Source organism: Pocillopora verrucosa, chromosome 14, assembly GCF_036669915.1.
Source record: "Pocillopora verrucosa isolate sample1 chromosome 14, ASM3666991v2, whole genome shotgun sequence".
Lineage (NCBI taxonomy): Eukaryota > Metazoa > Cnidaria > Anthozoa > Scleractinia > Pocilloporidae > Pocillopora > Pocillopora verrucosa.
In genome coordinates this window covers 13,719,616-13,742,290 of record NC_089325.1, presented here as the reverse complement: position 1 = coordinate 13,742,290, position 22,675 = coordinate 13,719,616, and the positions used below count along the sequence as shown (strand labels likewise).

General features: G+C 36.3%; 2 protein-coding genes across 2 annotated transcripts; both read left to right on the top strand.

Annotated features, from left to right (window-relative positions):
• The first annotated feature begins 1,718 nt into the window (after positions 1-1,718).
• On the top strand, positions 1,719-6,493 carry LOC131786250 (uncharacterized). The gene is made up of 5 exons (XM_066161500.1): positions 1,719-2,054; positions 2,176-2,331; positions 3,599-3,766; positions 5,075-5,661; positions 6,271-6,493. The coding sequence occupies exons 1-5, from the start codon at positions 1,757-1,759 to the stop codon at positions 6,376-6,378; spliced, it is 1,317 nt and encodes a 438-aa protein (XP_066017597.1). The 5' UTR covers positions 1,719-1,756; the 3' UTR covers positions 6,379-6,493.
• Positions 6,494-11,685: 5,192 nt separating this feature from the next.
• On the top strand, positions 11,686-21,363 carry LOC131787491 (uncharacterized). The gene is made up of 6 exons (XM_066161499.1): positions 11,686-11,782; positions 15,355-15,804; positions 17,374-17,514; positions 18,508-18,675; positions 20,194-20,819; positions 21,136-21,363. The coding sequence occupies exons 1-6, from the start codon at positions 11,707-11,709 to the stop codon at positions 21,313-21,315; spliced, it is 1,641 nt and encodes a 546-aa protein (XP_066017596.1). The 5' UTR covers positions 11,686-11,706; the 3' UTR covers positions 21,316-21,363.
• The last annotated feature ends 1,312 nt before the right edge of the window (positions 21,364-22,675 follow it).

Sequence of the window (22,675 nt, the reverse complement as noted above, 5' to 3'; positions counted from 1 at the left end):
TGTTCAGACGAATCACTTTGGTTTAAAAGGATTCTAACATTACTGAATGTTTGGACCGTATATGCGCAAACCCTAAGCAATTTTATTCTGCGGAATATTATGAGGACCGCCGCTCGCACTTTATTACTGTTTGCATTTGGTATTGCCAATGCTACAGAAGACCAAGTCACCAATGGTAAGCACACTCACTCTTCAGTATATTATTATGCTTTGAATTTATCTTGGTAAAATATAAACTGAAGGCAATCAAACGCGTACACTTTTAATGTATCTTTCTTACGAGGATTCGCTGCGATTGCCTTAATGCTTTCCTTCGTAAGAAGGTCAGGTTTGTATACATTTGGCAGGAAAAGCGAACAGGGTCGACAGATGGTTAGGAAAAAAACTTTCAAGGGATATGAGTTGATCATCATAACTTGATACTCTACAGATCAGCTTCATTCCGCTTCAGTCAGCTCTGTTTCTTAAACACCTTAAAAAATTTCAATTTCAACCTCACTGAATATTTTCAATCACATCTGCGCTAATCTGGAATATACTATTTGTATCATATTTCTTTTTACATTTGGTGCTACTAATGTTACTGAAGACTATGTCACCAATGGTTAGCCCAATTTTTTCTAACGTATTTAAACATACTTTGAATTCATCCTCGTAAAATATGAACTAAACGCCCTCAAACGTGTACACTGTAAAAATGTCTCTTTCTTTTGGGGACTCCGTTCCGGCCGTTTCAATGCTTTTATTTGAAAGTACGTTAGGTTTGTACATATTTGGCAAGAAAAAGCGACCGGCGTCGACGGGAAAAAACAAAAAAATATCATTTGTGATGGAACAGTTAAAGCTTTACACTGTGGCAGCTAGAATTTGCATGTCTGTTTATTGCCGCGTAACTGCGAAATCGTAATATATATACATATATTTTTTTTTCCAGTTGAACTATCGTTGTACGCTATATTTCTATTCAAATAAGTTCGCGTTTTGTCGTGAGGTTATGTAAGAATTACGTTACGCCGGTAGCGTTTTATTTCTCGCCAGTTTAAGCGTTGTTTTCGTTAGATAATTTCCATTGCTAGTGGATTTGAACTAAGTCAGTCATTTCGTTAGTTTTCTCTAGCCACGTGCTACTTTTGTCAAAGTGTTTTACTTCCGGACTTGGCTACGCAATATACTTTAAGTTCATTTCTATTTCGAGTAAGTTTTGTACTTAGATATTCGTATTAATTATTTATTTTCAGTCGAATCATATTTACACACCTACCCATCTTTTCGTCTAAATACTTGTCTTTCTGGGAGTTAGATTAACGCGCAGTCATGTTATGGCATAAAAGCCGTAGTATTTAGCTACGTACAGGATTTAATGGATAACCCCCTGCAAGTTCACCTTTATGTCAGTAAACATAGGACTGAAGGGGATGGGAAAGTGGGTGCCACCCCCTCAGATGATTTTGACTTATGCAGTGATCTAATCTTGGAAATTCACAGTTTTGTTCACCCAATCCCTACTGCACCATGACAGACGTTTAACTTTTGTGTGTGTCCGAGGGTTGTAACATCTTCTAATTCTTGAATGATAAAAATTAAGCAAGTAAAAGATAAGTAAATAGACCGTTTTCTTTGTTTGTCTTTTTTCTCTTTTATTGGTCGGCCTCCCATAGTTACGGTCTGCTCCAAGTATACTTTCCACCAGGAACTAAAAGACTGGAGTATAGCCAGGAGAAAATGTAGGGATCAAGGGAATGGTTTACTTGTCTCTATGGAAACTGAAAAAGAATGGCACTTTGTTCATAACTTAACCAAAAATCAAACAAAGCCACGTTGGTTCATTGGCTTGAAAACATTTGATGGATCTCATACGTGGAGCTGGTTGAATGAAAGAATTGCCTGGGTCAACGGGACGTCAGCTGGAACATGGCGTTGGAATAATGGAGAACCAAACAATTTTAAAACAGAACACTGCGTAGAGATGTGGAAAAACGGAAAGTATAACAACATTAAGTGCCAAGCATCTAGTTATGCTGACGATCCAGGATACATCTGTGAAAATCAAGTCAGTAAGTTCATGATCATGCCGAATCTATGTTGACCCAATTAAAAATCGCAGTAAGAAAAAAAAAAGGTGTAAGTGAACTTTTATTTTGAGGCGAGTAACTCGTATTCATATTTTCTTGCTAGATTGTTCCACCATATCTAACAGTTCAGAAAATGATGATATTTTCAGTGAGAGAACAACGAGATCTCGATCAACCACCCAGCCGTTGACGACAAAGACAACGTCCACCTTACTCAGAACTCAATCGACGCATACTCAGAATAAGCTGCTTCCAGTAGGTAAGGTTTACTTCGACGGAAATTTGACATTTAACATGAATCTAGCCATATTAGATGCGTAGCACTCGTCTGATGTCGCCTTCCAAACTCCCCTCTCTGCCCACCTTAAGAGAGTGGAAACATTAGATATATATAATTTATATTATTAGAGGAGGATGAGAGAGGGGGAAATCCTTGGAGCTTTTTGGCAAATACTCAAGCCCTCCCTCTTTATGTTTGGCAGTAGCTGTAACCCTAATCATGATATATCATATAGAGATCTCAAAGTACTTCAGAAAATCTAAATCAGCAGCTTGTTAAAGGCAACTTTGATGGAGATATTAGAACAAAGTCAGTTGAGTATTTTACTATGCACAGGTTAAATCGCGTCTGAGTTTTCTGCTGGCGACTTTCAGCATAGTACAAGTACATGTTTCTTTCTTTGTTTGAGACGAAAACTACTTCTGAGTGCAACTTGCGACACACGTATAGCCGCTTTGTCGCAATAAACCTTACTTGAAATATGCTGAGGTGAAATGTGCAGCGACACTAGAGAATCAAAAGAATTCCCTTTTTAGGACTATGTAACATTTACGTCTGGCGTTTAAGTGGATCAAAAGACTACTGAATAATGTAATCGTAAAAGGTTTAACTTATCACTTGAAACTCCGTTCCAGCTAGTGAAGAACTCTAAGATCATTTTTGCGATCATCTCGAATCTGACCATCGGATTACACGATAGCAATAAATGTGCATACATCTACCTTACTGCTGTTTATTATTTTCCAGCCACATGTAATTACTGGAGACTTGTTCGCTATCAATTTAATACAGACAGCATCCAATGCGATTTAATTAACTCCCGAAAAAGGCGTAAGGCTTTATATACCACCTTGATATAAACGACATCATAAGGAGAGTCACTTCGTAGAGTGTTAGGTAAAGAAATATAAGATCAAACAATTAGGTTTCGATCTATTGGTATTTTGTGAGCATATAGAAGTGAAATAAATTGAGGTATTTAATAGGTTCGCGGGTAGTTCTGAATGTAACGATTTTTACAATTAATAACTCAGTAGTTTATAGAAAATTTGAACCTTTGATATTTCAATAATCGATCACAGTTCGTGAAAAGCAACATTCTACTTCACTTGGTTATTAACGTTCCTTTATCTACCTTTTTTTCTTTTTTCGTTTTAGTGTCCATTTGAACCTTTTTGGGTTCAATCAGCCTTCCCCTCTCAAAAAAAGCTAGATAGATATTTTTCCTTTTTTTTTTCTCGTTCAGGGACTACGTTTGAGAATACCGTCAGTGAATCTTCTCCGCGAAATGTTTCAACTGGCAAGTTAAACTTGGTGTGGATCATCATAGCGCTTCTGGTCATTTTTCTCTTGGCAATTGCAGTCGTACTCGGAATATTGTTTTTTCGGCGATACCAAAGTCGTAAGAACCGAGGCAAGTTTCTTGAATTATTTGCCTATTTGCAATATATATATATATTTTTTTTCTTTTTTTAAATTTTTTATTTATTCATTTTTTTAATATGATGAGCCGAATATCGAAGCACAAAGTGGAATTTTATTCCCTTGTCTGGTATAGTGCACTTCCTAGTTGATGTGAAGCCTTTAGCTAGGCTAGTTCTTCCATCAAATGGCATAATTTTCATGACGGAATGCATCCTCATTACACTCGTTCCTTATCTATACCCTCCCCCTCCTACAGAGATTTCAGTTTTCAAAAATGGCATAATAGAATGTGCCTTTGTCTCGCATTTCGCCGGCTCGTTCGCCTTTCTTTAAGTGTTGTTTTGACTTTACCTTGATCCTTTGTGTTTAAGGCGAATTCTTCAACAAGCATTTTATTGTGTTTCGGCTTTTCGGAAGATAGAAAATGTGGAGTAGTTACCATAGTTTTTTAAGATTTTGATTCCCTGTGTGCATGCGTTATAGGTAACTCACCGAGGTCTTTTAATACCTCTAGTTTTCTGATCAATTTCAGTGAATATGGTAAAAATTTGAACAAACAGTTAACATATTAGGCAAAATCTTCCAGAGAAAGTGGTAAGAGTATCCGAGGGGGAACAAAATACCTTACACCCACTTGGATATAAGATCCTGTCCCCTACCTGTTACACTTTGGGAGGGGAGGGTGCGTAGATTGTAGATCTGAGGGTTGTTTACATGATATCTTCCCTTGTTATTAACGTGTACGTTCTTCCTTTTTTTTTCCAACGGCAACGACGATATTGATGTGTTTTATCATGGAAATAACATCACGGCAAGTAGTATATAGTAGTGCACGTTAATCTTAAGTACTCTGTTAACTGTTTTTTGTTTTTTTTTTGTTTTGTTTTGTTTTGTTTTGTTGTGTTTTAATAAACTTATTAATCCTATTCCTCCAGATTTTAAACGTGGAAAGCCAAGGGAATCGTAAATAAATCATCCGGAAAATTAAGTGTCCATGATAAGCTTTTAAGTGATGTCAGAACACTTTCTATTTGGGCTTTGAGTCAAAGTTGCCCTGGATTTTAAGATTATCGTTAAAATAACACAGACAAAAACTGTGCAATTTCCTTTAAAGTGTGCATATGATTTAGATCCTTAACAGTATGTTACTTCTTTCCTGAAATCTACGTTCGAGGGCAGAATACGACGCTACACTAAAGCAAAACTACAAAAATTTGAGCTTTATAAATATATCCTAATATATCCTTATCCCGCTAAGTGATAGAAAATATCATTTTTACTTACAGATCACCTTCAGATCACCTTCACGATCGGGTCAATTGCACCTACGAGATGCCCATTAGTTCCGAACTGCAATCGTTCGATCCTGTGCTTGTTCAACAAATGCAGAGCTCTGCCGAGCTTACTGTACACTTAACCCTTTCGCAAACGGAATTTAGGCCGGCCATCTGTGAGACATTGAGCGACTGCGAAAAAGAGTGCGAGTATGATGACGTAGATGAGACTAATCGAAAGTCAAGGTCAGTCAACACAGTGTTGGTGAGTGGTGAGAAAGGATTAGAGCAGCCACCCGCTTTGTGCGATAAAAAAGGAGAGAACAAGGATCATGTTTATGCTGTTGTTCATAAAGAAAGAAAAGGTAGAGCCAGTTCTGAAGCAAGCACTCTCAAAAAATCATCAGACCGCCCTCAGGAAGGAACAAGTGGGTTACCTTTGAACCGGGGGTCCTGTGTCGATTGTATCGGTCGTTCGTCGCATCCAACTGATTCAGGGCTCCAAAACAACATAAACACTGCAGAGAGCGAGAGACTTCAGCCTGGCGGGAGCATCGACTATTTGTATGCAGCTGTTGACAAGACAAAAAAGAAGAGGAAAAAGCCACAGGTAATAATTACATTTCACAAATCCTAAGAAAACTTTTTTGTTGTTGTTGTTTTTCTGTTTTGCATTCAGTGCTGTTTAATCTACCAAAAAATGGATTTGCATTCGGCAAAACTAAACTGTAAGTGGCAGTGACAAAGAATATAAATATTTTCCTATTGGTGTGTTAGCACGTGGGCCGCTATGGTGTTAATTGAGTCTTTTGTTGTATAGCGTATTTAAGGTTTGACTTTGTCGGACGGCATTAAATACCCGGGCTCCTAGTTCGAGCTGCACACCGACTCTTGTGTATGAATCGTGAATTGAAATAGGAACTGATCTTGAAACAAAATATAAAGCGAAGACGTCAAGCGAGCAGTTGAAATACGGCAGCTTGACTTGCTTTTAAGTATGTCAAGGTTTCTTTAAAAACTGAAAAAGTATATCAAAACTAACAGACAAACGAACAAAAATAAGACCTAAAACAAATCATAGCAAAAAGGCAAGACTGATCCTGTATATTGTATTCATTTCGCTTTTTCCTCATTAGCTGCTATGTTGCTAAAGTTATTTAGCGTCACTGGTATCACGAATTGCTTATAAGATATCATCGACTTTCTATGTTTGATCTAGATGCCCCCTCCATACAGTGATCATGTGTACACAAGTCTGGTCCATTCCCGAGAAAGCAGTGCAAAGCTTGTCAAAGAGCAGTCCCAAAACAGTGTACGCCCAACTTGATGACGCCGAGACAGCAAGCGTGATGATATCACGGTAGAATCTGGAGGAAAAAAAGAAAGGCAAACATCAGTGAACTCTGTTCGTTTTCAATCCTAAAATAACTTGATGAAGAACATAAAAAAATTGACTTAAACCTTAAATAAAAATAATAAATTTTCGGGGAAACAGTTATCGGTAATCATTTGTTCTGTCATTACAAATAACGGCCTTTTAAGTCAAAATAATTTAAATGGATGGTATTGTGATATTTGTAAAAATATGAAATATTGTGTACTAGAATATTTAGGATAATTCACTTTAAGGTACATGGAATACCGAAAAAAAACCAGTGTTACTCACAAGGGATAAGTTTGTATAGCGATTAGTTGGAGACCAGCTACTGCGCCAGGGCGTACTGAAGGACAACCTTTCAAAAGTTCAAAGTATTGTGAACTTGGTTTTAAGTTAAGTACCAGGGAAGCTTTCTCTTTGTACAGTCAAACTATCGAATGAATTCAAGAGACTATAATTGCTTGGTAAAGTATAAAACTTTGAAATATCGTTAATTTCTTTTCGCTTTTATAAATAAGTTATAAATTCTCAAGGACTGATGACTTTTAATTAAACTGCAGCGTTAAATATGTCAAATTGTAATATTCGTTTTAACGTTGGTATTTTCAAAGATCATAGCATGGTGTACCATAAAACAACACAACTATCTGCTAGTAAATTCTGGACGGAAAGGTACTCCGGCAATGTTTTATGTGTTTTATATGTAAAAGAGCTCGAGATCAGAGATCATTTATCTTCCAAACTGACTATTCGTGTAAAGGACATCGGGTAACCGGCTTGAGTAACACGGCAATTAAACGTCTGGTACGTGTAAGAGATCAATTTTCGCCGGCTGAGCGCCAAATTCCAGCTCAAAATTTCAAAGGACAACTTAAAAAGACAACTGCTGTCCTGCAAAATAGGCGAAAGAATATTGAACGTTCATGGAAATCTTCTAACCGCCTAAAAATAGTAGTTAGTTGATATAATATCCTTCACAGTAAAAATATTTTCATTTTATCATCATGAAAAGGAAGGAAATTAACCATTGGATGGCAAAATAGCAACTATAATCGATCATCAATGGTTTATCGATGGATAAGCCCGAGCCAATGATCAGAGATTCTGGGTCATGGGAAATTTCAAACTCGATTTTGGAATAATAGAACAAAATGCTATTCATCTATCACGAACATGTTGCAAAAAATGTGAATGCGAGCCTCGTGAAAACTCCATGGTCCAGCCCATTTAGCAAGTTCTTTGTTGCTCAGCCGATTTCTCAATACGGACTCATATTTCTTTCTTTCTCGTAACAAATAAAAAAACACTCTTCATCGTTTTTACCCTCTTCCAATGCTTGACCTCGCCACCTACATCCCTGTTTCTAGTCCATGGCTAATTTTACCGTTTTCTCAAAAAAAAAACAAAAAAACTCATTTTTCTCAAGTTATCGCCAGCAACTTGCAAGGATTATGAACAACCAGGACAATAGATCGGAGAAAACAAAAATAGAAAATTTAGTACGTCAGACTTAGGTGGAGCCTTTTCAAAGCACATCCTAAATCAGTTAACAACGTTACACAACAAATCAGAAATCCCGGGGAGAAGTAGACAGATATGATCAGGACCTCAACATAAGGAAATGAATCATCGTATCACGCGGGCTAAATAATTAGTGAGAAAAGATACTTCTCGAGATTTGAGGCGTGGGTAAGTCGAGATCGCATTCATTCGACCAAATTTTTCAGAGTCCGATAGGAATCATCCGATCACTTGCCTCGCTCTACTGTATGCCTCGTAAAACGCTTTCCTGTGAGACACAAAATGACTTTTGTTAGATTGACAAATCACTCTTCGTTTATTATGATGGCTGGCTGAAGATCTAAATCTGGTTAACTCAGTGTTGAATCTTAACAAGAATTTCGAACACGACATAAATTGTACAATCTTTCGGGAAAAGAGTCTCTGACCCAAATATTTCCAGAAAATGGGGTAAGAGAAATATATAAAAAATAGATTTGTATGCAATTGAATAAATACATGGATTGCGTGACTTTATTAAGATTGATTGAAAATCATGAAGTCTGAACTTATGTCAACTGAAAAACGCCCCAAATTCCTGAATCTAGCTTGTATGTAAATATCTTACTCGATTGAAAGCTTTAATTCATCAAAATCATATTACGCATCGATTTATTTATTTATTTATACTTTTCTTTTTTTTTGTTTTGTTTTTTTTTGTCAAGCGTTATCATCGCTTAAGCGATAGTCAGGCGGAAACCCAATTTACAGACGAGGTGACCGCAATCACTTTCAAATACATGTCCATATGCACATAGGTTTAAATTTCCCTTGACTCGTTCGAATATTCTTGTCTCAAGCAATATCAAACAGTTAATAACTCATACTTTCAGGACTTGTATTTGCATTTAATCGTCCCATCTATTTTAAAAAATGTGCCAGGATACAAAAATTTTCTAATTGGAAAAGCATCAGCCTTCTTCATCAGTTTCAGACTTCCTGACATCTTTTCTTTCGCCAGAAATTTATGAAACTATATTTAATGAGGGTATTGATAAAGAAAAGAATATAAACATACTTATCGTTACCACATCTAAATCTGGTTTAATTTTGCAGAATGGTTACAATGGTTAGAATGGTCACACTCATGTGATTACCCTTACATGCTATATCACGTCACACCAAGAACTCGCCCACACCAGCTGACCTATATTTAATTAACAAAAGCATGTCGTTTCTACTAATTAAGAGCCATTTAGTGCAGATACTACAGCGTATTGACATACAGTGTTTTGTTAGCAAGGGGCAGCGCAAAATGAAAGTCCTTGACCACAGTTTCAGTTCAAGTCGATCATGCCCGGTAGATGCTGTATATTGAATTATCTTGGATGTATGGCCATATACATCTCCTATGCCATCAAGTTTTATGAAGATGTCCAACTCTACCCTGAAAGTTTTATCGCTGCATAACTTGACCCGTATCTTAATTTCTACTTTCTCAAAGCTTTGGTTACTAACAGACCTTGTTTCCTTGCCATTTAATTTTTTGGTTTTTTTTTTTGGGCTACTTCATAGAACAATGCGTTCAAGCGATGTGAGCAATCATCGTGCGGAGTGATATTGAACTGAAATAGACAATATTTATCAATGATTAAGAGAAATTATCTCTTATTCCTATAATTTAAGATACTTCACTGCTATTGAAATCGAAATTTTACAATGTGTTTAAGGAACAGAGCTGACGGAAGATTTTTGTTTCCAATATGGCAAGACTTCCAAATGCCATTTTAATGAACCACGCGCTTCAGTTCGTAAAACAAAACAAACGAGACACCGGCTTCATCCTGCTTGTTCTGTTGTTATATGCGGCTACAATATCATTGCCGATAGAAAATTTTCTCTGAAAATTAGGTAGCCGCAGTTTGATGAAATGTATCCCCTGCGGAAAACCTTCTTAAGGCGGGAAAAGAATTCGAGTTGACTGAACAAATTTGTTCGCCGGCTTTCAATCGCGCTGTTGACGTTATCATCTATAAAGGAAAACCGCCGAATAATGGAACGTAGTACTTTAACCACCGACTGAAAAGCAACGGGAGATTTTGGATTGTCCTATCAGAAAATGTTAGATAGCGTTCGCATGATGTCGCTTTTTTTCAAGAGTAAGAGCTCATTTACCGATTAAGTGAACATCATTTTTTTTTTTTTGACATGACAAAATGCTACTTTGCAATTTCCATAGTTAAGATCATGATATGTAAACGCGTCATAACGATGAGTTACCCAGTTTTCCTTACAGATGAACGTTGTTATGGATTTCTTTTAATTGAAGTTTGATTATAACCACGCTTACACACGCGTGATTCAGATGAGGCTCTATAATTAACTTCTGCTATCAATTAATCTTAAGTAACCTATACCTGTGAGGAAAAGTGACTTTGACCTCAAGTTTTACACTATGTCTTACTTACTTTGTTTTTTAAATTTTACTTTTTAGGAAAGTCCTGGATTTCAATGATGAATTTTTTTTTTCCTGAGAAGCTCATTCTATACACTTTAAAATGAAATATTGTAGGCGTTATTCCTGTAAATGTTTGTTGAGATATGAATTAAAAACTGAATGTGGACAAATTATTGTTAATTTTTTTGGAATGACACGGGTACACATAAAAATTCATAAAAAAATCATTATTTATTCTTTTTCTTTCACATTTTCAGGAAATATTGCTGACATGTTAATAATTAACTTCTGCTATCAATTAATCTTGATTAACCTATACCTATGAGGAAAAGTGACTTTTACCTCAAGTTTTACACTATGTCTTACTTATTTTGTGTTTTAAATTTTACTTTTTAGGAAAGTCCTGGGTTTCAATGATGAATTTTTTTCCTGAGAAGCTCATTCTATACACTTTAAAATGACATATTGTAGGTGTTATTCCTGTAAATATTTGTTGAGATATAAATTAAAAACTGAATGTGGACAAATTTGTGCGTTTTTTAACTGCTGAAGTTAATCATAGCAAATTTAATAAATAGCTGAGGAAACTAATAAAACGGGTGAGCAATACCTGTGCTGTTTTATTTACACTTCATAAAGTTTCATTCTTCGTTATTTCAGCCTCAACGTATTCAGGCGGATAACTTTGGTTTAAATGGAAAACAATAAAAACAACAACAACAACATCAAACAAAAACAAACAAAAAACAAACAGAAAAATCGTAATTGTTTCTTTTAGATGGTTTGCCGATAAGAGCTTGTGCAAAATGCTACGCAGGAATAACCAAAAAATTTCAGCTTCACCAAACCAGTACATTGAGGCATACAATTTCAGTCATTTCTTTATTTAAACTGTCTCTTCCCTCTCCGATGGATTTTTTTTTTTGTGTAATGTTGAAAGCGAAAAATGCTGGACACTATGGAGGCCAAATTTCGGTTTCCCTGTATGGCAGACGGTAAGGAGAATTACCAATGAGATCTTGGGAGTTATAGGGTTAAAGTCGGTTTTTCGTTTGTTTTCTGTTGACAGAAAACAAACGAAAAATCGGCTGTTGTTTGTGTCGCTGCATTTTTTTTTAGCAAAAATTAAGCGCATAGTACTTCAAAATAGATTTAGGAAGTAATGCCACATCGAAAAAAACAAACAAAACAAAACAAAACAAACAAAGAAACAAAAAACTTCCGTCAGCTCTGCTCCTTAAACACCATATAAAATTTCGATTTCAACCTCACTGAACATTTCGATCGTATCTGCGTTAAACTGGAATCTACGGGATATTATGAGGACCGCTCTTTGCACTTTTTTATTGTTTGCATTTGGTGTTGCTAATGCTACTGAGGACCCAGTCACCGATGGTAAGCACAGTCATACCTAAGTATATAATTATACTTTGCATTCAGCTTGGTAAAATTCAAACTGAACGTAATAAAACGTGTACACTGAAAATATATATATTTCCGAGATCGTTTGTAAGTATGGAAAATTCCACGCACGTTTAGAGAGATGCATGTAGGCGAAAAATCGATGGGAAAATCGTAGCGTTTCTTTCTTCTGTCGTTTATTACTTTCAAGATTTGCTAAAATCAGGAAATAGGGCTCTTTTACAGAACAAAACATTCATTAGTCTATAATTTGATCGTTTTTTATCGTTATTATTATCAGTATCGCACAGTTCATAATAGGGAAACCGTAACAGAAGAGGAGATTTTAAAGTCACATGTCGCGTGCTTGTTGATGTACAAGTTCCCGTGTGTAACGACTTCGGCTTTTCCAGACCGCGGATGACGGGAAACTCTGCCCTCCTCATTTGAAAGGAAATATTAATAGCCCTATACAATTCATTAACTGCGCCATGTTTCCAGAAAATAAGACTGGACAATATTTTTCCACTTCCCACCATCAAGAAATTCCACGCTGAAATAATATTTATGGCGTGACTGCATGACCTTTCACGAGAAGTAAACATTGTATATCTTTCAAAGATATACAATGTTTACTTCTCGTGAAAGGTCATCGGATAAGAACCCATCTTGCAGCGTGCATATATCTTTTTAACCAGACCTACTCACCTAGGCCCGACACCACGCAAAGAAACTCGAAAGAGTGCTGTATATGAAATGGCTCGCACGTGCACGCAAGAAAGTTAAGGCCACAACAATCAGCGAAAATAAAGCAAATGCAGATGATATTTGCAGTTAAAAAACAGGCAAATAAAGTAACAAAAGGATTAAGAACTTTCTTTTAAGTTGTGAAAAAAAAAAGAAAAGATAAACAAATTTTTACTTATCATGAAAGGTCACGCAGTCACGCTACAAATACTATTTCTACGTGGAATTTCTTGATGGTGGAAAGTGGAAAAAACATTTTCCAGTCTTATTTTCTGGAAACATGGCGCAGTCAATGAATTTTATGGGGCTATTGATATTTGCTTCCAAATAAGGGGGCAGAGTTTCCCGTCATCCGCGGTCTGGAAAAGCCGAAGTTGTTACATACGAGAACTTGTACGTGACAATACAATAACAAACAATCAAATTATAGACTAATGAATGTTTTGTTCTGTACAAGAGCCCTATTTCCTGATTTTAGCAAATCTTCAAAGCAATAAACGACAAAAGAAAGAAACAGTACGATTATCCCATCGATTTTTCGACCACAGCCATCTCTCTAGAAGTGAAATTTTCCATTCTTACAAAAAATTTCGAAAGTTTTTCACATTTTTTAGCTTTCCCGATCAATCATCTCGTATAAAGAGCTAAAAAATGTAGGTTTATTTGGTCGAGTGATCGCTTAGAGCCAGAATTGGGTGACAGGTGTAGTTAAGAGAAACTTGTCACAGTCGTAGATTTTAAAAGGCATCCAAGACAAAAAGACGATAGTGCCCAAAGACTTTTTTGATGGTTTACAGAGATGAAATCATGGATTATAAAGGGGAATCAAGATAAGTATTGTAGCTTTCCAGCAAGGGGAGATATTTGACCTCAAAGTTGTTAAATATTTGGATGAATCAAATCAAGTCTTAAAACACAGTCGGTCATTTGCTTCTGTTGATTGACAAGCCGCCTATCAAATTGACTGATACTTGCGTCGGACACTAACCAAGGATGTAAAAATATGTGTGCAAACTCTCAGAGTAATTGGTTAAATGCCATCGCAATGAGAGCTTTAGACATCTAATCTATTTTGAAGCGATTTCCTTGGTGAAAACCAAGAAAAACCGGGGCGTAAATCTTTTAACTACACAGATTTAGCAAAACACGCGATTCCAGTTCGATGCGATGATCCGGTGCTTAGAAGATCTATTGCTATAAATCAAGCTCTAAAACATGCAAAAAACAGTAAACTTGCCTATTGAGTGGAGTTTGAATCTAGAAGAATAAAACAAATTAGAAGCCATGTTTTGAGCGTTTTAATGGACATTTTTGAACATGCAATGGCTCGAAGGGCCAAAAACAAATTCTTTCTTTACCACAAATGCAATTAGAAGAAAGATTCTATATATGGAGCGTTTGGGGGCGGGACCATTCCGCGACCATTTTATACTTGGACGCCCTGGCAGCGACTATTAATTTTGGCAGCCCATTCAGTTTCATGGCGATTCGTTTTGAAAGGCGTTAGAAATCGTCACGTGGTAATTTAATCTGAAAGGCTTGTGTTCCTTGTCTGTTAAGGACAGATATCTGTTCATATGACAATAATTATCATAATAATTTTTGGATCAGTTTTCCTCAAAATAAAAAGCATTGGGAGAAAATCTAACATCAGCTGATGATTCATTCTACAAAAAGACAATTTGATTTCTTTTATTTGTTTTTTTCCTGAACTACCTTAAGAGTACCAGCAGCAAAGTAATTTTCTTTAAGTACAGTTTGAATCATGTCTTAATTTTCTGCCGGGGACTTCTCTTAACATTTCTCGTTACGGTGGAGACTGTTCGGGTGATTTAAGTACGAGATTTCATGAGAGAAAAACAGGCAATATCATTTTTGAAATATCAATACCTTCACTGGAATGAAGCTATCAGTTCTTTCGAAATGGATCAAAATGCGCTCTACACACTTTATTTAAGTATTTGTATGATACGAATGTAATCGCAAATTGCTCCGACGTACGTGCCAGTTTGGACCTGAATTGAGAAAGGCCGAATGAACTACACCATGCGAGTGAGATTTAACGGGTGACAAGCGTGGACCGTAACAAATTTACTCAGTCAAAGAAATATTGCGCTCCGCTATGTTTGGTTAACCGCATAATACACGCACATGTTTCTTTCCTTTTTGAGATGAAGACCACGCCTGAGTGCAACTTAGACGAAGATATCTGCCATACGAGTATTACTGAAGCGATTCGCTAAAAAATTTGTCAGTGATATTTGAGCATGCCACGAAAAAGATTTGTCTGCTAGAATGAAAAAAACCTTGCTTATTTCCAATCATCTCTGTTCTAATTCGAAACACGCACACGATCAAGGGCTACATAGGTTAGGACAATCTTTATGGTTGAAGCTTGACGTTACGTGTTTCAATTCTTAATCGTTTCTATCTGATCCCCTTTCCATTAAACAGACTAGGATATTCTATTTTTTTCGGGTAACGTGGAAATTTGTCCAGAATTTGTTGACATTTTGTATATATACAAGGAAATTGAAACGATTCGGATACATGGGTGTATGTCATTTATACACTCAAACTTTTCCTTTTCCTGCTTATGGCTTATCATTTGTTTTCGCATTTCTTTCGAACGCGAAGTAACATATAAATTGTCACAAATGGATGCTAAGATGGGGAAAATGAATATGTGAGGGCGGAAATTTCAACCGAAGGTTAAAAAAGCTAGACGAAATATAGGTGGCTTCCTTTTGCTTAGCACTTTGTTTAGAATAAACTTGGGAAGGTAAAGGAATTTTTTTGTCATTTTTATCTACATGCAGACGACAGCAGTAATTGCACATATGTGTACAATGGCTCTAGTTACACATTCCACCGGAACAATTCGAAGAATCCTTACTCCTGGTCAGATAGCAGAGACCTGTGCAAGAAGGCTGGATATGACCTTGTTTCCATTGAAAGTTTTGGGGAATGGAGCTATTTGAATCGAACTATCCAGACATATAAAACAGGGGAATACTTCATTGGGCTGAAGAAGGATATATCGTCCGGAGAGTGGAGATGGATAAGTGATAATAGCACAGTAAATGCGTCAAGCAAGGGAGCGTGGCCTTGGGCGCTAAGTGAGCCTAGCAACAGTGACAAGGAGGACTGCGCACAAATGTACAAGACGTACAGAGGCTCTGGTCGGTATAATGATGTAAGATGTGGCTCAGAATTGAAACAAGCAGGATACATATGTGAGAGGTGTACTGAATGTACCGTTAGAGAAGGTTGGTTCAACAATCCACAAAGCTGACAGTATGACGATTGTAAATACCAAACGCTGTGATACGATTAAGCTATTCTGAATACGTTCTAACTTTGATAATCATAATTTGAACATGCTATACCTCATTCGAGTTGGGAAGATTCCGCTCGCCTGATTTCATCCCCATTGCAGCCCAAGCAGAATCATTAAATGCGCCGTCATAACGGCTCAACTTATCGCAGTAGTAACAGAAAAATGATACTCACAAATGTATGATTTCACCTTTTGAATTTGATGGCCACAAGTTTAACAACACATTTGCCAAATTCGTTTGCTCTGCCAAGAGCCTCATTTGGACCTCACTATACTATTTCATTAGACTAATGCTCGATGACTTCATGCGTAGAGTCACGTGACCCAAACAAAAGGAGAATGAATGGTTTTCGAACTACCCTGTTGTCAGCGACTCAACCTTAAGAAACTCAAACAAATGCTTTAGGATGATCATGAAAAAAGAATAAATAAATAAAAATAATAATAATAATAATAATAATAATAATAATAATACTAATAATAAGAAGAAGAAGAAGAAGAAGAAGAAGAAGAAGAAAAAAATACATGGTAGGGCCAGCTACCATTCTCCTATTAGATTAAAATCCCGAAACCACAAGGACTACTATCCAGTCAAACCTCAAGATAAAGCTCAAGGGACTTGTTGTCAAAAGCAATCTTTTTGCTTAACTTTTTCAAATTTGTTGATAAAAAAGAGAATTTAAAGTAGATATATCGTCCTGACTGAGGGGTAATGAGGGATTTTTTTTTTTGTCTTTAACTGAAAAACCACATCTTAGTTTCTTTTGAGAATCTCCTGGCGGTGTTGCGTAACAAAGAAGGCAGAGTTACCTTTTGTTTCTCTAAAACACGGGTTACATAAGTGTCAGGTAATCCAAAGACACCAAAACCAAAAAATACAACGAATGACTTTCTTCGTGTAAGAACACTCTTCTAGCCTTTTCGTGCATTGTTCCCCTTGGCTAAGTACTTATAAGCATCAGTTAACAATCTTTGGAATGATGAAACGGATTCGTTATTTGAACCTTGAAAATGGTTTCGTTTCTTTCTTTAGCAGAGATACTAGGGGCGAATAATCAATCAAACAGCGACGCGCGTATAGCCGCTTTGACGTAATCGATTACACTGGAAGTCTAGTGGCGGAAATATGCAGCGACACTAGAGAATAAAAGAATTCACTTTTTAGGACTATGTAACTTTCACGTCTGGCGTAGAAGTGGGTTAAATACTACTGAATAATGTAAACATTAAAATAGTTTAATTTATCACCTGAAAATCTATTCCAGCAATTAACAGAGCCTAAGATCATTTTCGTGTATACCACCTTGAAAAAAAAGACAACATTGGGATAGTCAATTCGTAAATTTTAGGTAAAAAAGATAAGATGAGACAATTAGGTTTCGATTTATTGGTATTTTTTGAGCATAGAAATGAAATAAACTGAGGTATTTAATACGTTCGTGGGTAGTTCTGAATGTAATGATTTCTGCATTTAATTTTCCCTAATGCTCTGTGTCAGGGTCGACTCGAAGGCCACAAACGCTGGAGACTACTCGTTTTAAAGAATCAACAACAAAGGTGGAAAAAGTCTACACCCAACCAACAAATGCAAGACCTTCAACATTGCAAAACCGACCCACATTCAATCTCTCAACAAAAGGTACAATGTCACTATATCAATGTCGTCTACGTCTATATTACAAACGTGTGTAGGCTTCTACTTTTATGCATTTCCTAGTCCATGGAAATTTTAATTAGATTAGATTAAATTAGATTTCCAAAGTCTTAAGCTAGGAAAGATGAAATGAAACAATTAGGGTTCGATTTTTTTGATGTTTTGTGAGCATATAAATTGAGGTATTTGATAGGTTCGTGGGTAGTTTTGAATGTGACGATTTCTATTTCTATATTTTCTCTATTTCTTTGCGTCAGAGTCAACTCGATGACCACAAACACCGGAAACTACTCGTTTTAGAGAATCAAGAAAAACTCTACACCCAACCGACAAATGCAACAATTTTTACACTGCAAAACCGACCCACATTTAATGTCCCAACACAACGTGCAATATAACTATATCAACGTCGTCTGTCTGTATTATAAACGTCTTTACACTTCTAGTTGTTTTTATTCATAATTTTATATTTGATTGCCGTAGAGTTTCATTTCCTCATTTCGAATGTACCAATTTACAGCATGCACTTATGGGGAGTAAAATCTTACATTGCTCACTTTATATAACACCAAAATAATGTTATCACGAACGACACCTCCGTATTTCCCAAACCTTTGTTATAAACCAGCAATAAATTTTAGTATGACAGTATGAAATGTACCCCTATGCTCAGTCTAATAAATTATTCCACGAGTTGACCAGGGAAACGGAGGAGATCGATTTTAGAAAATGACGAAAGTAACAAAGGTGAAGATCTTCATAAAAATGTTTCGAGCAGAGAAGAGTAGAAATGTAACTTGTGAGTTTATAAAAAATTTGAACCTTTAATATTCCAATGATCGATCACAGTTTGTGAAAAGCAACATTCTATTTCGCTAGGTTATTAACTTTACTTTATCTATCCTTTTTTCGTTTTCAGTTGAATCAGCTTTCGTTTTTCAGAAAACCAATAGGATCAATATTTTTTTTCTTGTTCAGGGACTACGTTTGAGAATACCTTTAGTGAATCGTCATCGCAAAACGTTTCAACTGGCGAGTTAAACTTGGTGTTGATCGTCATAGTGCTTCTGGTCATTTTTATCATGGCCATTGCAGTCGTGTTCGGAATATTGTTTTATCGGCGACGCCAAAGTCATAAGAACCAAGGCAAGTTTCTTGCATCATTTACGAAACTTTTTTTTTTTTTTTTTTAATTATTTTTTATCTATTATTATTATTTTTTAATATAATGATATGATGTTCGAAATATTGAAGCACGAAGTGGAAGTCATTCCCTTGTCTGGTATAGTACACTTCTGAGGTGATGTGAAGCCTTAAGGTTCTTTACAAGGCTAGTTCTTCCATCCAATGGCTTCCTTTTTTTATAAAGGAATGCATCCTTATTACACTCGTTTATTATTTATACCCTTATACCTCCCCCCCTTCAGATTTCAGTTTTCAAAAATGGAAAAATAGAATGTGCCGTTGTCTCGCATTTTTTCAGGTTTGTGGGACCAAAAAAATTTGGCTTAATAGCCCCTCCTCTCTGAGACTTCACTATTACATTAGATGGTCTTTTTTCAGTTTTCTTCAAATGTTACTTTTACTGAAACTTGATCCTTTGTGTCTAAGACGAATTCTTCCACAAGCATTTTATGGTGCTTTTGGCTGTTTTGAAGACCGAAAATGTAGAGGAGTTTCCCAAATTTTTTCAAGTTTTTGATTCCCTGTGTGCACGCAGGGAATAACCGAGCTCTTTGAATACCTCTGGTTTTCTAGTCGATTTTAGTGAATATGGTAAAAATTTGAATAAATAATCAATATATTTGGCAAACTCTTCCTGAGAGAGTAATAAAAGTATCAAGGGGGGAACAAAACACCTTACTCCCAACTGGAAATGCGATCCTGTCCCCTTCTTGTTATAATTATTTTGGAGGGGAGGGGTCTGTTTATTGCACATCGGAGGGTTGTTTATATTTTATCTTCGCGTTCTATTAACATGTACTTTCTTCCCTTTTTTTTCGGATTGGCAACGACGATGCTGATGTGTTTTATCACGAAAACAACAATACGGCAAGTAGTATACAGTAGTATACGCTAATCTTTAGAACTCCGTTAACTGATTTTTTTTTTTTTTTTAATGAACTCAAATTTTTTTTCCAGATTTTCAACATAGAAAGCCATAGAGTTTTAAATAATTTTTTTTCCGGGGAAACTTAGTGTCTACGAAAATAATTTTAAATGACGAGAGAGCATTTCCAAATTAGCTTTGAGTTTAAGGTGCTTTGGATTGTAAAAATCAATATTAAAATGACACAGAGCAAAAACTGTTCAAATGTACCCACCAGGATTTTTTTCGGTACATATCAAATTATAATAAGAATTTTTCTTATTGTCTCGACAATAAATTTTTTTTACCATCTAGACCTCATTTCTGACGAACCGTCATAACCTTTCCTCAATGAAAAATTTTAGTTCTATTTTTATTTGGTGCATCATATTTGCTTTTAAGTATACATGTGACTTACATCCCAAATAGTGTTACTTTTCTATTAAAATCGAGGGCAGAATACCACGCTACCCTAAAACGAAAGTGCAAAATGTGAGCTTTATGAATATATCCTAATATATTCCAGTCCCGCTAAGTGAGAGAGAATATCATTTTGCCTTACAGATCACCTTCAGATCACGCTCACGATCGGGTCACTTGCACCTATGAGGTGCCCCTGAGTTCCGAACTGCAATCGATCGATCCTGTGCTTATTCAACAAATGCAGAGCTCTGCCGAGCTTACTGTACACTTAACCCTTTCACAAACGGAATCTGTGCCGGCCACCTACGAGACAGTAAGCGACTGCAAAAAGGAGTGTGAGCGGGATAACATTGATGAGACTAATCGAAAGTCAAGGTCAGTAAGAGAGGGATATTCAGATACTCAAGAAAGAGTACGGGAAAACACAGTGTTGGTGAGTGGTGAGAAAGGAATACAGCAGCCACACACTTTGTGCGATAATAAAGAAGAACACAAGGATCATGTTTACGCTGTTGTTCATAAAGAACGAAAGGGCAGAGCCAGTTCTAAAGCAAGCACACTCAGAACACCATCAGACCGCCCTCAAGAAGGAACAAGAGGGTCACCTGTGAACCGGGGTTCCTTCGTCGATTGCGTTGATCGTTCGTCGCATCCAACTGATTCAGGGCTCGGAAACAACGCAAAGGCTGCAGAGAGCAAAACACCACAGGCTGGCGGGAACATTGAATATTTGTACGCAGCTGTTGACAAGACAAAAAGGAAGAAGAAACCGCCACAGGTAATACATTTCACAAATCCGAACAACAATTCATCTCTTCGATTCAAAATATAAACCGATGACAATGAAACGTGCAGCTGAAATAGGCAGATGGACTTGATTTTAAGTATCTAAAGGTTCTTCTAAAAACTGCACAGGTATATCAAAACTAACAGACAAACGAACAAAAATAAACCAAAAACAAATCAAAGCAAAAAGACAACACTAATCTTGTCAGCTTATCATATTCGTGCCATTTTTTCCTCATAAGCTACTATGTTGCTAATGTTATTCGGTGTCACTTTCCCATACGATACCATTCACTTTTATGATCTAGAAGCCCTCTCCATACCGTGGTCATGTGTACGCAGATATGGTCCATTCCCGAGAAAGTAGCGCAAAGCTCGTCAAAGAACAGTCCCAAACCGTGTACGCCCAAATCAATCATGCCAAGACAGCATGCGTGATGATATCTCAGCAGAATCTGGAGGAAAAAGAGAAAGGCGAACATCAGTGAACTCTGTTCGTTTCCAATCCTAAAAATAATTTAATGAAGAACATAAAAATCAACTCAAACCTTAAAGAAAAATGATAAATTGTCTTGGAAACAATAATCATTTGTCTTATCATTATAAATAACTGATTATTTTGGTAAAAATGATGGTGTCCATCATCCTCTATTATCTTTTAGAGAACTATGAAAATATATGTATACATTTAAGAGTCTTGCATGTTCCCCAACCACCATTACAAGTTACCCTTTAGGATTAGTTTAACTACCAATTTTTACAAGGGTAAAATATTGTAACTATATGTAATCTTCTGTAACAAGATACTTAGGATGATTTACTTTAAGGCACATAAGAAACGGAAAAAAAAACACAGTGTTACTTACAAGAGATAGGTTTTTTTTAGCGATCTTTAAATTCTCTAAATCAAACGAATTTAAGACATTATAATCATCTGGTAAAGTATAAAACTTTGAAAATATCCTTAACTTCTTTTTCCTTTTTATATTTAGAATATATATTCCTAAGGTCTGTTGACGTTAATTAAACTTCAGCGTCAGCGTATTACTTGTTTAAACTTTTGTATTTTTAAATGTCGCGGTATGGAGTATCGTAAAACAAAACACGATCAAAAAATGAACAATTTGATTTAATCAATGGGAAATTTTATAACGTGATTAGAGTGTTTGCGATAGATTAGTCCTATTAATGAAAATGACACAACTATCGGTCAATAAATTCTGGACGGAAGGTTACTCCGACAATGTTTTACTTTGTTTTAAATGTATGAATTACTTTATGTTTCAGTCACTAAGCTTTGAAATTCAAGCGACCACTTATCTTCCAAACTGACTATTCACGATAAGAACATCAGTAACAACGGCTTAACTATCACAGCAGTCAAACGTCGGGCGTGCGTAAGGGGATCAATTTTCGCCGGCCGTGCGCCAATTTCCCGCTCAAAATTTCGAGGGAAAACTTAAAAAAGACAACTGCTGCCTCGCAAAATAGGCGAATGAATGTTGAAACTTTCATAGAAATCTTTTAACCGCCTAAAAATATAGTCGTAAAGTGCAGAAATTTGCAAATTTTAAACGTTGGTCGATAAAGAACCTGCACCATAAAAAATTTTTATCTTATCATATGGGGAAGGAAGTTAACCATTAGCCGTAAAATGGCCAAACTTTTTAATGTTAGTCGAAAAGTCATTATCTCACTGATACCCCCTTTAAAAGGGAACAAAAGCAGGGAAAGGAAAACTCCACTTTTTGATTATAACCAGTTTTATTTGAAAAAAAAACATGACTTCCCGGTATGTGTAGCTGTTTGAAGCCCGTGTGAAGCTACATTGATTTGACAACCTGAGAG

Excerpts from the sequence above, each read along its gene's own strand:
- LOC131787491 (XM_066161499.1), top strand. The coding sequence starts at position 11,707 with ATGAGGACCGCTCTTTGCACTTTTTTATTGTTTGCATTTGGTGTTGCT. Across the intron at positions 11,783-15,354 it reads TGAGGACCCAGTCACCGATG|ACGACAGCAGTAATTGCACA; the intron begins GTAAGCACAGTC and ends ATCTACATGCAG. Across the intron at positions 20,820-21,135 it reads GGAAGAAGAAACCGCCACAG|AAGCCCTCTCCATACCGTGG; the intron begins GTAATACATTTC and ends TTTATGATCTAG.
- LOC131786250 (XM_066161500.1), top strand. The coding sequence starts at position 1,757 with ATGGAAACTGAAAAAGAATGGCACTTTGTTCATAACTTAACCAAAAAT. Across the intron at positions 2,055-2,175 it reads CATCTGTGAAAATCAAGTCA|ATTGTTCCACCATATCTAAC; the intron begins GTAAGTTCATGA and ends TTTTCTTGCTAG. Across the intron at positions 3,767-5,074 it reads CCAAAGTCGTAAGAACCGAG|ATCACCTTCACGATCGGGTC; the intron begins GCAAGTTTCTTG and ends GATCACCTTCAG.